General features: G+C 46.4%; 1 protein-coding gene across 1 annotated transcript in view; it reads right to left on the bottom strand.

Annotated features, from left to right (window-relative positions):
- The window catches only part of PWWP2A (PWWP domain containing 2A), a 134,969-nt gene extending 121,104 nt beyond the window's left edge, over positions 1 to 13,865 (bottom strand). The window contains exon 1 of the mRNA XM_086931206.1: positions 9,205 to 13,865. Within this exon, the coding sequence (XP_086787332.1) occupies positions 9,205 to 13,826 (4,622 nt within the window). The 5' untranslated portion in view covers positions 13,827 to 13,865. The remainder of the gene's footprint in view (positions 1 to 9,204) is intronic.
- Between the last annotated feature and the right edge of the window lie 1,042 nt (positions 13,866 to 14,907).

Here is a 14,907-nt window from a genome sequence, read left to right as displayed (position 1 = left end):
AAGAGAGCCGTTTTGCCACGGTATGTGGATGCTATTGAGGTCTGCTGTGTCAGCTGCCTCCAGCCCGACTTAACATCTCCCTGAGGACCGGTGCCGCTGATACTGGCAATCAGCAGAGTGCAGATACACGCGAAAGAGAAGACAAGTAACGATACACCTACAAGTTAGGACTATTGCCTTTGACAACGGTTAATAGTTGCATAAAATAAATATACAACGTGAAAACACAGCTCTGGCGTCGTTATATAGAATATTGAAAATACTTCAGTTTGTGTGTGAGAGGTTGTGGCGTAAGGGCCTGTGCTACCGACTTTGGAGCTGGGGAAGGAGGTTCGAGTGTTCGTTGGCTCAACATCCTGTGATGCTGGGCAAATGGCTTATTCTCCCTGTGCCTACCAAATAATAAATGTATATGTCCTTGATGAAGCTCATGCAAAGCGCTTCGAGTTCGCGCAATATAGAACTGCAAAAAAAAAAGTTACATGAAAAGCAAATAAAATATTTGATGGTGAGCCCCAAAGGGACCCGTCTCAGCACCTGCTCTTCAGAGCTGTAGGTGCTGAGCACTGGCAGGACCCGGCTCACTTAAATCCCTGCCCGTAGCTGTAGATAAAGAAGGATACAATTACCCTGCAGAGCTCCTTTTAGGGTGTAGGGGAATTAATTAACACTCAGCGTGGAAGGTCAGCACAGATTTTGGACGCAGCAGTAATTGTATGAACCCATCAAGCTATTTAGCAGCAAGTAACCCCTGAGCTAAGCAGAGAAATGAGGTGAGCAAAAGGATGCACGCCTACCCCCAGCTCTGCAGGAGATGGTGGAACAGCATTATATTGGCCGTGGCTATCCCGCAAGTGCCAATGAAGGAAGTGGGTGGCAAATGGTGAGCAATTTCGCGGCCGCTTTGATGTGCTCAGTGGCCGCGCGGCTCATTGAGAACATCAAAGCCGCCCCGAAAATGCTCCCAAAAGCCTGCAGGCGGACAGATGGTTCTAAAAGACCTAAAAAGTGAGTAAACGTGCCTAAATCATTTCGCTGAAGTTGTGAGAATCCAAGTACACTGAGGAGCTTACCTGTTACCTTCTGACATTCAAATGCTTTCGGTGAAGTGATAGCTCGCGTAGCCATAACACTGAAGTTAAGTGCTTCTAAACCGGAACCACATATGGGGTCGGGTCATGCCAGTGGTAAACAAACATTAAAACTGATAATGATAATCAAATAAATTCTCTATACAAGATTTATTAGTGTAAGTAAGAAAACGTAAGTAACCTCGGTGTCCGAAAAATGCATAGAAAATTACACACTACGAATACAAGCATTCCTGAGTGTTGTGCGTATGCGTCTATGTGCTTAGGTTGAAGGTTGCTATGGGAAAGCATATATACATGCACAGAGAAAAACTAAATAAATAATGAATCACGTATGCGGGAAAACTCAGTGCGAAAAGATAGACCCAACACCAACAAGCATTGGCCATGAAAGAGACACGGCCGGAAAACTCAGTGAGAAAGATAAAGATAAGCAGGGGCCGGGAGAGAAAATAAAGAAAATGAGGCGAGAGTGGAGAAGATAACGAGATAGACGAAAGGAGGGTCCGGCTGGGAAAGAGGCTAAAAGGGCTGAAAGGGAGGGGAGAATGCACGTAGCACATTCCAATGAAGTCTGGTGCGAGGCGTGGGGTGGGGGAGGGTAGCAGGCATATGGTGTTTGAGTGAGCAGCCTTTGATGTGCGAGCGAGTGGGAGGGAACAGCAGGGGGTGGAGAAGCAGATTGCCTTCAAGGCAGGAGGCAGGCAGAAGACTCGGACAAGCTCGTGCACGAGAGCACATGTACTCGTGGAAATCCTCTTTTTTGGAGAGCTTAGTTAACTCTTGGTTTCACTGCTATAGACTCGTCCTATTCCATTCCTGCGGAATGGAAATAGGCCGAGACCTAAAAATGAGAATAGCACTGATGAAAACAATTGGACTAGTGTCGATGTCAACAATGAGAATAGCACTGATGATACCAATGGGACTAGTGCCGATGTCAACAATGAGAATAGCACCAACAATGGGACTAGTGCTGATGTCAACAAGGGGAATAGCACTGATGATACCAATAGAACTAGTGTCAATGTCAACAATGAGAATAGCATCAACAATGGGACTAGTGCTGATGTCAACAAGGGGAAATAGCACTGATGATACCAATGGGACTAGTGCCCATGCCAATAATGAGAATAGCACTGATGATAACAATGGGACTAGTGCCCATGACAACAATGAGAATAGCACTGATGATAACAATGGGACTAGTGCCCATGACAACAATGAGAATAGCGCTGACGATACCAATGGGAGTAGTGAGTGCTCCTGACAACAATGAGGATAGCACTGATAACAATGGGACTAGTGCTGATGCGAACAATAAGAATAGCACTGATGATAACAATGGGACTAGTGCTCCTGACAACAATACGAATAGCGCTGACGATACCAATGGGACTAGTGCCAATGCCAAAAATGAGAATAGCACTAAGAATGGGACTAGTGCTGATGCCAACAATGAGAATAGCACTGATGATACCAATGGGACTAGTGCCCATGCCAACAATGAGAATAGCACTGATGATAACAATGGGACTAGTGCCCATGCCAACAATGAGAATAGCACTGATGATAACAATGGGACTAGTGCCCATGCCAACAATGAGAATAGCACTGATGATACCAATGGGACTAGTGCCCATGCCAACAATGAGAATAGCACTGATGATAACAATGGGACTAGTGCCCATGACAACAATGAGAATAGCGCTGATGATAACAATGGGACTAGTGCCCATGACAACAATGAGAATAGCACTGATGAAAACAATGGGACTAGTGCTGATGCCAACAATGAGAATAGCACTGATGATAACAATGGGACTAGTGCCCATGACAACAATGAGAATAGCACTGATGAAAACAATGGGACTAGTGCTCCTGACAACAATACGAATAGTGCTGACGATACCAATGGGACTAGTGCTCCTGACAACAATGAGAATAGCACTGGTGATAACCATGGGACAAGTACTTTTACCAACAATGCAAATAGTGCTAATAATACCAATGGGACTAGTGCTCCTCACAACAATGAGGATAGCACTGATAACAATGGGACTAGTGCTGATGCAAACAATGAGAATAGCACTGATGATACCAATGGGACTAGTGCACATGCCAACAATGAGAATAGCACTGATGATAACAATGGGACTATTGCTCATGACAGCAATGAGAATAGCACTGATAACCATGGGACTAGTGCCGATGCCAACAATGAGATATCGCTGATGACACCAATGGGACTAGTGCCCATGCAAACAAGGGGAATAGCACTGATGATACCAATAGAACTAATGCCAACAATGAGAATAGCACTAACAATGGGACTAGTGCTGATATCAACAATGAGAATAGCACTGATGATACCAATGGGACTAGTGCCCATGCCAACAATGAGAATAGCACTGATGATAACAATGGGACTAGTGCCCATGACAACAATGAGAATAGCTCCGACGATACCAATGGGACTAGTGCCAATGCCAAAAATGAGAATAGCACTAACAATGGGACTAGTGCTGATGCCAACAATGAGAATAGCACTGATGAAAACAATGGGACTAATGCTCCTGACAACAATACGAATCGCGCTGACGATACCAATGGTACTAGTGCTCCTGACAACAATGAGAATAGCACTGGTGATAACCATGGGACAAGTACTTTGGCCAACAATGCGAATAGTGCTGATAATACCAATGGGACTAGTGCTCCTGACAACAATGAGGATAGCACTGATAACAATGGGACTAGTGCTGATGCAAACAATGAGAATATCGCCGATGATACCAATTGGACTAGTGCCGATGCCAACAATGAGAATATCGCTGATGATACCAATGGGACTAGTGCCCATGCAAACAATGAGAATAGCACTGATGATACCAATTGAACTAGTGCTGATGCCAACAATGAGAATAGCACTGATAACAATAGGACTAATGCCGATGCCAACAATGAGAATAGCACTGATGATACCAATGGGACTAGTGCCCATGACAACAATGAGAATAGCGCTGACGATACCAATGGGACTAGTGCCAATGCCAAAAATGAGAATAGCACTGATGAAAACAATGGGACTATGGCTGATGCCAACAATGAGAATAGCACTGATAACAATGGGACTAGTGCTCCTGACAATACAAATAGCGCTGACGATACCAATGGGACTAGTGCTCCTGACAAAAATGAGAACAGTACTGATGAAAACAATGGGACTAGTGCCCATGCCAACAATGAGAATAGCACTGGTGATAACCATGGGACTAGTGCCGATGCCAACAATGAGAATAGCAGTGATGATAACAATGGGACTAGTACTTTTGCCAACAAGGCGAATAGCGCTGATGATACCAATGGGACTAGTGCCGATGACAATGAGAATAGCACTGATAATAACAATGAGACTAGTGCTGATGCCAACAATGAGAATAGCACTGATAACAATGGGATCAGTGCCGATGCCAACAATGAGAATAGCACTGATGATAACAATGGGACTAGTGCCCATGACAACAATGAAAATAGCACTGATTATAACAATGGGACTAGTGCTGATGCCAACAATGAGAATAGCACTGATGATACCAATGGGACTAGTGCCCATGTAAACAATGAGAACAGCGCTGATAACCGGACTAGTGCAGATGGCAAAACGGCATGATTAAGAGACTGTTACTCGGGGTCCGCACTGCTCATTCATAGGAGACACTGTCCTAGACTCACATGCCTCATCAGTGTGCACACTAGTCTTTAACCATATTCCTCCAACAGATTCTAGCACATTATTACAGGTTAATATGGTCGTTGTGAGGCCTCCTGACTCCTGCCACTGGGATTTAAGTTCTGCCATTATGTTAATTATAATTCCAGTGCTGGAGCATTGTGGTTTTGGTAACACAAACCCATCTCGTGCTTTACCTGTACTTGTTCGTTTTTGTGAGTAACGTTGAAAGAGCTAGTATGCGCTGTAGAAAGGGCTTTTCGGTAACAACAAGCATTTGCAATGCAATAGGTCTTGCATTTACGCGAGTTTGACCTATTGGCAATGTAAATGACAATGGCTTTTATTTATTTTTCAAAAACCAAAACATAAATAAAAGGCAGTCATTTACAATAAAAATAGCTCAAACTCTCGCAAATGCGAGACATATTGCATTGCAAATGCTTGTTTATTACTTTATGTTGGTATTTTATCGTTTTGGTCTTGTTTGCACAGATAAATATTGTTTTTTCAAAAACTGATGTAGTGTCCTTTGGTAGTGTTTTCACTGTATTGCTATGTGTTATGTGCAAATGCTTTACACATTGCCTCGGAAATAAGCTTGACTGCTCGTGCCAACCTACCAAGGGGTTGAGCAGCGGTTATTTTAGAAGAGCATCTTCCTTGTCCTCACTAGAAGAAAGGATCCCTATTTGGGCATATGTGCAAACCATTGCAAACTAGAGACCCCCATTTCTAACAGTCCCTTATAGCTGTATTCCTGAGAACTGGTCAGAGGCCCAGCCCCATTCTCCACCATTCTGCAAACGACTACCAGTTAAAACGGCCATACAAATTCACTTTTTAAAAAACACAAAGGTTACAGGGATGTTATAGTTAGACTTGATTTCCCTTGTACAAAACCTGTGAAGTTCAGCAGATATAGTTGCTTGAGCGAACTATAACTTATGCCGCCGCAATGAACTGCTTATGATCGCACATATTAAATCACTCATGACAAGGTCAGTGACATCACGGATTACATCTCAAATGACATCACGGATGACATCATCCAGAGCCACTCATACCCCCATACAACCTCTCGTACGCCCACTCACACATCCATACAACCACTCGCATACCCATTCACAGACCCATATCAGTAGTCACATACCCACTCACTCCTTCACAGAGGCACTCACACCCACTCACTCATTTGTACAGCGACTCAACCATTCACCCGCCCGTACAGCCACACACTCACCCATACTGCTACTCTGCACACCCACTTATTTACCTAGTCACACACCCACTCACCCATACAGCCTTTCAAAACAGCCACTCACTTAACCATACATTCACTCGCACACCCACACAACCACTTGCATTCCATCCACGCATCCATTCTAGCACCCACACATCCATTCAAGCACTCACAAATCCAGTCACTCACCCACACAGCCACTCACACAACAACTCCCTGAACCAAACACCCACTCAAACAGACATACACACAAGAGTACAGTAACACAGCTACTCACATACTATATGTTAGAGGTAGTATCACTCAGTAGTAGTGCACCTAGTATACTAATTTAACTTTTGTGATAGGGTGCTATAAATGTTTAACACCCATAAACTCTTTAAAAACACTTACATTCACTTGATCTCATTTAAGATATCAGTAAAAACACTGACCATGTCATGAGTGATGTAATATATGAGGTCACAGTCATCTTAAGTAACTATAACTTCTGAATTTCACAGGTTTTATACAAGGGAAATATGAGCCTAACTATACCCTTAATGTAACCTTTGTCGTTTTTTTATATATCAACATAAGGGCTAGTCACAGTTTAATTTGCTTAGGTTTTGTGTTTTTGTTTTGGCCCAGATCTCTGTACTGGGGTGAATGTATGACATTGTTCTGCATTCTGTCCATCAATTATTGTTTTTGCATTTGTCACCCAGAGTGGGACGGGTAGGCTCAGACGTGAGTCCTGTGCTCTCCACACCACTGGAGTCCAGCTATCCTGGCTGAAGACGGCTGATAGCCAGAAACCGGTCCTAGGATGCTCGATTCCGGTCCAGGGAAGACATGGCTTGGCAGTTCGGGCTGGACTGTTCCCATGAGGCACAGGGTCAAGGCTGATTTGCATATGGCCATGTCTGAACAAGGGTGGTGTGGAGTCCAAAAAAACGATGAATTTAGGTCCAGATCTCTGTACTGGGGTGAATGTATGACATTGCTCTGCATTCCGTCCATCAATTGTTGTTTTTGCATATGTTTTGTGTGTAGCATCGTAAAAAAGTAACAGTGAGTTAAGTGTTCTGACAGAAGTTTAGTTACAAAACTCCCAGCCCTCTTATAAATAAAGCTGTATATGGGGGAACTATTCTTTTCATAATCCATATATCACAGCCAACTAATCAGACATTCCCATTTATCATATAGTTACACCACCTCTTCAGTTCAATACATTTTGATCTGTCCAGTGACTACATTTTGTGCATATTTTATGCCTTCACATAAGAGCGAAAAGCAGATTAAAAAATTTCCACAAAAATACACATTAAGCTAACCAAAAAATAGTGTAAATATTGTACTGAACTACAGTGATGGTTTATAATGTATGGAATGGTTTGAGCGGTATACATCAAGTAAGAGAGATCTGCATCTGACAACTATTCACACTACAATGTCTTTAATAGGTTATATGTTTACGGTGTTGATCGTCTCTTATGCAGACAACACACAGTTTAGTGTGTTGGTATCACAGAACAAGGACCAGTCAGCTATACTTTTCTCCGAATGTTTAAAAGAGGTAGCATACTGGATGTCGAATCACTGCCTCAAGTTAAACGGGAACAAAACGGAGGGTACTGATTGTAGGCAAGATGACATCCATATGGTCAACCGCGTGGTGACCCGATTCACTAGGCTAACTACATACCCCAAAAGCAGAAATGGAAAACCTCGGAGTCTGGTATGACTCAGAGTTGACATTTGAGAGCCAAATTCGGAAGGTAGCGGGAAAATTCTATGGGGCCATGAAAATTCTGATTCTCTTACCATCTAATGCCAGGAAAACCATAGTACATTCAGTAATAACCTCCCCAATTGGATTATGGGAATGTACTATATCTTGGAGCTACACAAAAGTGTCTGTCCAAATTGCAGATGGTACAGAATGCGGCGGCTCGTTTGGTACTTAGCCTTCCGAGAAGATCTAACACGAAGAAAGCCTTGACAGCTCTCCACTGGCTGCCAGTGGAAAAGAGTTGTGTTTAAGGCAATGTGCCATTGCCACCGCATCCTACTAAAGAAAGGCCCAAGATATCTCCAACCTCTAATTACCAAATACATACCAGGGCGTAGCTTAAGATCATTGGAAAAGGCTCTGGTGACTGTACCGAAAATATTCAGAGCAAGAATGGGGGCACGCTCATTCAGGTACCGTGCAGCTAAAATGTGGAACAGCCTACCGATGGATCTAAGAACAGAGCCATCCGAAAGCAGATTTCGTAGGCAGCTAAAGACATGGATGTTTGTGCACCGGGACAAGGATAAGAATCAGTTAATGGCTATACATCGTGGCAGCATCTACAATAGATCAAAGTCTAAACCAAAGATTAAAGGGCTTGTGTAGTGAGTGAAAAAATCCCTCAAGCAATCCACAAAGCAATTGTCATATTAAAGACAATTCAGAAGGCCTCCCTAGTCAATGTATCTGCTGTTGAAACTGCTCAACATTTGATGGCCACAGGGTCTGATAATAGCCAAGGTGACCCAGCATTCTGGTTCACAAAACTGAAAAATCAACCCCTGGACCCATCATGGTAATAGATATTGATAAAGCACTTGGTAGAATGGCAGGTAGGTTCTGTGATTATTTGCTGGAGCAGCAAGCAGTGAATGAACACACAGAAGGAGGACAGAGAGGGGACTGGTCCGTTTTTCAAGAAAGACAGGAGGGAGGGTATGAGATAGTCCATAATCAAATACTGAAGAAATGCTGGCGGAATAGACAAGTGTTAGTATTTTCTGAAGGCCATTTTAGATGCTGCCACAGCCTCTAAATCCAGTGTAAAGCCAACTTGCATTTTGCGCTAAGTAACCAGTGATCATAGCAAAAAATATCATACAATGGTCATTTGACACTTTCCATGTGATTCTCGAAAGCTTAAAATGGTCCAAGCAGTCATGACTGTTATACGCATAAGTGCAAGTAGATAAACCTTCCAAGCAAATCTAATGTACTCAAGCGTCATCTTATCGCCATATAGCACCTGAAAATAGACATCTTTAAACACCAGTCCTCTCAAACCGTTCTTAGGACCCACACTTTGCTTCACATCATGACTTCTAACTGACTACAGCAAGTTCCCCACTTTTCTTACCTCTTTGAAACATCCATCAAGACTCCAGAGAAGATTTTCTCACCAAGCCTGAAAGATACCACCAAGGCATCTTCAATAATGTGATCCAAAGTGACCAGCACTTCGGAGCCTTGGGTCAAAGCAGTCAGGGGCCCATCTTGACACAATGGTACCACTTTTGAAGAGCCATCCTTGGAAAGTAGTGGTTCAGCTTGGGTTCGTGTGGCCATGACCAACGGCTCTTCATTATTTGATGGAGAATCTGTTAAAAGCTCATCCTGGTGAATGAATCCGTCATGGAGTAACGAAGCCTTCTTCAAAAGTCCATCCTGAGAAACTTGGGGAGCGTCCATGAGAGATGCTGCATTAGTATAAATGAGAGCACCATCTTCAGTTAGCAGAGGACCATCGCTTTGTATGAGCGGTTTAACCAAGGTTTCTTTACAAGGCAATGAGGACTGAGCCACCAGTTCATCAGAAGTAAACAGCAGACTGTCCCTGGAAGAATGCTCTTCCGCTTTAGAAAACTCCTGGCTAGGGTACAACTCAGACTGGTGTGTAGCCATAACAACCTTTGACGGCACTCGAGCAGGGACAACCTTGGGTGGTATACTAATCGGATGAACTGATAAGGGCCCTTGGGCAAGATGCAATGGCAATCCAGCAAAGGCAATCTCCTTGGCTTTGTGAGTTGAGACCACCTCCAGCTCCCGGGCTGATACAAGTTCCATAGGCAATTGGTCAGGGTCTATCTCTAATGGAGCCACAGTTGGAGCAGCATGAAATAGTTCTTGTGATAGAACAGTCTCTGAGGGTACCAGGACCTGCTTAACACCCATCGACATCCCAACAGGGACAACCTTTAGAGGAATTTGGGAGAGGGAACCATCCACAGATGCCTGACCTGGGGGAAAATCAAAGGTCAACGATGCCTGCATCGGAGTGCGTTCTAAAGATACCCTGCCTGGAGCAACCCCCGTAGACATCTGGACTGAGGCGTTGTCCGAGGGCACCCAAGGCTGGAGATCATCCATAGGCACAGAGGCAATCTCAGATGAAGTCTGACCCAGAGCTGCACCAGAAGGATTCGGAAGGAGAGCAATCTCAGCACTATGCTCACCCAGATCAACCTGTGAAGGTTTTTCATCCACAGCAACCTCTGAGTGAGCCTCAAACTGAGCAACCAGTAAGGGCAGAGAAGACCTGCCAGCGCACTGAATATCCGCCCGGGCAACCACAGGCAGGGGACCTTCAGCAGGGGCAACTGCAGGCAGGGGAACTTCACCAGGGGCAACTGCAGGCAGGGGAGATTCAGCCAGGCAACCCACAGTCACGGGAGCTTCAGCCGGGGAACCCCCAGCCAGGGGAGCTTCAGCCGGGGAACCCCCAGCCAGGGGAGCTTCAGCCGGGGAACCCCCAGCCAGGGGAGCTTCAGCCAGGTAAACACCAGTCAGGGGAGCTTCAGCCGAGGCAACCGCAGCCACTGGAGCTTCAGCCGGGGCAACCACAGCCACAGGAGCTTCAGCCGGGGCAACCACAGCCACAGGAGATTCAACCGGGGCAACCACAGCCACAGGAGATTCAGCCGGGGCAACCACAGCCACAGGAGATTCATCCGGGGCCACCGCAGCCACGGGAGCTTCAGCCGGAGCAACCGCAGCCACTGGAGCTTCAGCCGGGGCAACCGCAGCCACGGGAGCTTCAGCCAGGGCAACCGCAGCCAAGGGTGCTTCAGCCAGGGCAACCGCAGCCAAGGGAGCTTCAGCCGGGGCACCTGCAGCCAAGGGAGCTTCAGCCGGGATAATTGCAGCCAAGATAGCTGCAGATGGGGCAACTACGGCCAGGGGAGTTTCAACAGGGGAAACTGCTGCCAGGGGAGTTTCAACAGGGGCAACCGCAGCCAGGGAAGCTTCAGCCGGGGTAACAGCAGGCAAGGGAACATCAACCAGGGCAACTACAGACAAGGGAATATCAGCCAGGGCAACTACAGACAAGGGAACTTCAGCAGCTGCACCTGCAAGCATGGGAACTTCAGCCATGGCAATTCCAGGCAGGATAGCTTCAGCTGTGGCAACTGCAGGAAGGAGAGCTTCAGCCGGGACAACCTCCGACAGAGGGGTTTTAGCAAGAACAATTTCAGATGTGGGGGTTTCTACAAAGGCAATTTCACACATGGGGGTTTCAGCAATGACATTTTCAGACATTTGTGTTTCAGCAAGGACAATGTCTGAAATGGGTGTTTTAGAAAGGGCAACGTCAGACATGTGGGTTTCAGCAAGGGCAACGTCAGACATGTGGGTTTCAGCAAGGGCAACGTCAGACATGTGGGTTTCAGCAAGGGGAACGTCAGACATGGGGATTTCAGCACGGGCAACATCTGACATGGGGGTTTCAGCACGGGCAACATCTGACATGGGGGTTTCAGCAAGGGCAAAGTCAGACATGGGGATTTCAGCAAGGGCAACTTCAGATAAGGGAGCTTCTGCAAGGGCAACCTCAGCATGCAGGTCATCCAGATTATGGGAATCACCAGAAAAGGCAACCTCACCCAGAGGGTCCTCAGCCATGGAGGTCTCAGCTAAAGCATTGTCAGCTGTGGGAGTCTCAGTCAGGGCGATCTCAGAGGTAGATGGAATTTCGTTCAGGAGGACCCAATGGGGCTTGTGCACATTTGTTATAGGGACCTTAAGCAGCGAGGACAAGTCGGAACCTTCCAAGGAAGTGGATGGTTCAGCAACTAAATCAAGCAATGCTGGCATGGCTTTGGATGGAGTTACAGGAGAGGGGTTATCAACTCGATCTGTATGAACTGGGTCACCACCATCAACATCCATTGGAACTGGACCTTCAGTCTGAATGTTAACTGTACAGGTATTCCTGACATTCATAGGAGAGGTCTCATCTTCAGAACCATCCCCAGCAAAGGTGCCCTCTACCAGAGAAGCAGAAATTGGAGAGGTGGAGGCTGTTGTCAGAGAATTAACAGAGGGATCTTTCACTAAGCGACTATTCAAATTTGAAACGGCCTCTGGACTATGCATAGACATGAATGCCTCATTCTCTGAGCAAGCACCAGTTCTCCAAGTTTTGGGCACAGGAATGTCCATGGGTGGGAAGGCCTCCACCTCAGGGACATCCAGGGATGGGGCCATATGATGCTGCATTGGAGAGAAAGCTGTTGGGATTATCAACAATGATACATCTGTAGCCACATGGCCAGCCTGGCTGGAAGATTCAGCCAATGTGTCATCCATGGATAAGGTCCTGGGACTATGTTTAGGTGACAAGTCATCAACATTTTGATTTCTCAATGGCAGGGTTTCAACTGTGTTTGATGATGCCACAGGACAATCAAGGGTGGAAAATGCAGAGAAAGAATCAAGGGATAAGGGAAGTAAAGGGTCAGCAGTAGAGGAGGGGGTGGCGATGTCAGCCAAAGGCAAGGGAACGGTAGGTCCAATTACGAGAAAGGGAACAGCAGGGCCATCCACACGAGAGGAACTTCTGTTCAACACCTCAGAAAGGAGAGTAGAGTTGCTGGCTAGCCGTCCCTCTACTACTGATGAAACAACACACTGGGAGCTGTCCTGTAGGATTTGCGCCCCAACCACAGGGCACAGTTGGCCTTGAAAATTACATGTTTGAAGTAACTCTGCAGTCGTATGGCTACAGAGTGCAGAAGAACCAGAGGATGCACTTAAGGGGCTTTTCTTTTCTTGATCCTCCAGTGTGCAATCCTTGTGTGACAAGGTATTGCTTGATGAATTGCAGAGGTTCTCACCATCATGCACTGGCACCTGCAAAGCTTCCGCAAAAGGTAAAGGGCCATGGAGTGGTTCTCCCTGCGTCCCAGCTCCTTTGAGTGCGGAGGACATAGACCTTCCTCTCACATCTATAGATGGAAGTGGGTGAGTAGGTAGTCGCCACTCTGGTGTTTGAGAATTCAGGGGCTCTATAAATGCCTCCTCCTGTTCCGAGGAATCAGAGAGTGTGGGCTTTCCATCATCTGATGAAACCCCATGCAGTGAAAGGGGTGCCTCCTCCGTGGTTGTAAGCCTTTCTTGTGGGTTGTGGAAGAGCCCAAAACAGGCGGAAGTCCCTCTGAGAACACGAAGGGACCCCTCTTGGGTCAGAAACCTTTCTGGAGATGTGTGCAGGGGCCCCTCCTCAGCAGGAGACTCAGGCAAGGGCCCCTCGTGACACTGAACGTTTGAGAAACGCTGGGAGCGACATTCTAGAATAGAAGGCTCTCGCATGGAACACTCCTGAGCTTGACTATCTGGGGGAGTGTGAAGAGGGATTACCTGAAGAGGTGACTCTGAAGGAAATGCCTTAGGAGAAAGCACCTCCAAAGGTGTACCGGGGGCAGCCTTTTGCGTTTGGTGTCTTACTAGCGTTGTATGGAGAGACAACTTTTGAGCTGTAGTCCCTGAAGGTGAGTGGAGGGGATCCTCCTGGGTTAAGAGCCCTGAATGTGCATTGTGAGCCCCCTCAAATACGGCAGCTGCTGAAGGGAGGTGCGGTGCCACTATCAACAGTTCCCCGCTGCTCTGCGGACTGCACGGAGTCTGTTCATCCCGCGCCCCCGGGGGCCCCAGCTTCGGCTCCGCCTCAGGTTCGGCCTCTCCTGCCGTAGCCGCCATTTTCTGTCTCGCTGCTCCAGCGCCCGATCGATGCTCAGCCCGAACCCTCCACCCGCCTTCTGGCCCGCCCCCAAGGACGGTACTGGCTGGTCATTGGACTAATACGTTTATTTGTAATTCAGGAATGGACTGCAAAAACGTCCATCATAGGGCTTCCCGGGAGACTCCAACTTTTTATTGGATCACGAAATGTCAACCATTTAGAAGCCACGGTAATCTCAAGAAAAGCCTTACTCTGATTGGCTGCAGTAGAGCTTTTCGTTTTGATTGATGCTCTCACACATCCATCAAACGGAAGCGCTTTCCGTTGGTTAGCTTTGCTATCCATCCTGTAGCACAACCTAATAGGCGTGGAGCGAGAAGAGGTACAGGGCGAGTCTCTGACAAGACACTGAAGAAGGACATGCACTTCAAGCTGTAGGTGGTAGTCAGAAGGCAGCCCTCTTAGAATGGTGGCTGCATTGGAGTATGTGATATTGTTTTATTAAGCAGAATGCATATGTTAATTTGAATTTTGCAGGGCAGCTACTATAAGGTAAAGGAAAGTTACAAATAATGTATTTCTGGTAAAATAAGTCGTAAAATAACTGTAGATGTGACGCTCAAAAAGGAGCGAGGTGAAACTCGAAGGAGTCGCGGCTCCTCATTATTGGAATCTTATGCAATCGAGTGACCACTGCGTTGCTTTTGTCATATTAGATTCCCCTTGAACTCGTTCGCGCTATCCACATGAGGGATATTTCCCTACGCACATGCGCATACATACACGCGTTCTCCCGAGCTATAATAAACGGAAGTAAGGACGTTCTTCTGAACTACTTCCCCTTTGTCCGATCACGTTGGAAGCTTCTTATTTCTCTAGACGCAGAAGCTAAGTGTCTAACAGTTACAAATGCAGCGGGTATGGGCGTGGTTGCAAGGGAGGTGTTTGGGCTGTTAGCCCCCCCCCATACATTTATTATTTGCAGGGCAAAAGTCCTAAAACAACCATTGGCATAGCCAATATGTCTCGCCTTTTGGATGTGAATGCAGACCCACTAGTTTTGCCATTGCTTTGTGCCGATATTTTTTAGCAATATTC

This window comes from Lissotriton vulgaris, chromosome 7 (assembly GCF_964263255.1).
Source record: "Lissotriton vulgaris chromosome 7, aLisVul1.2, whole genome shotgun sequence".
NCBI classification, from domain to species: Eukaryota; Metazoa; Chordata; class Amphibia; order Caudata; family Salamandridae; genus Lissotriton; species Lissotriton vulgaris.
The sequence above is the reverse complement of the archived record's forward strand: the minus strand, read 5'-3'. Positions and strand labels throughout refer to the sequence as shown.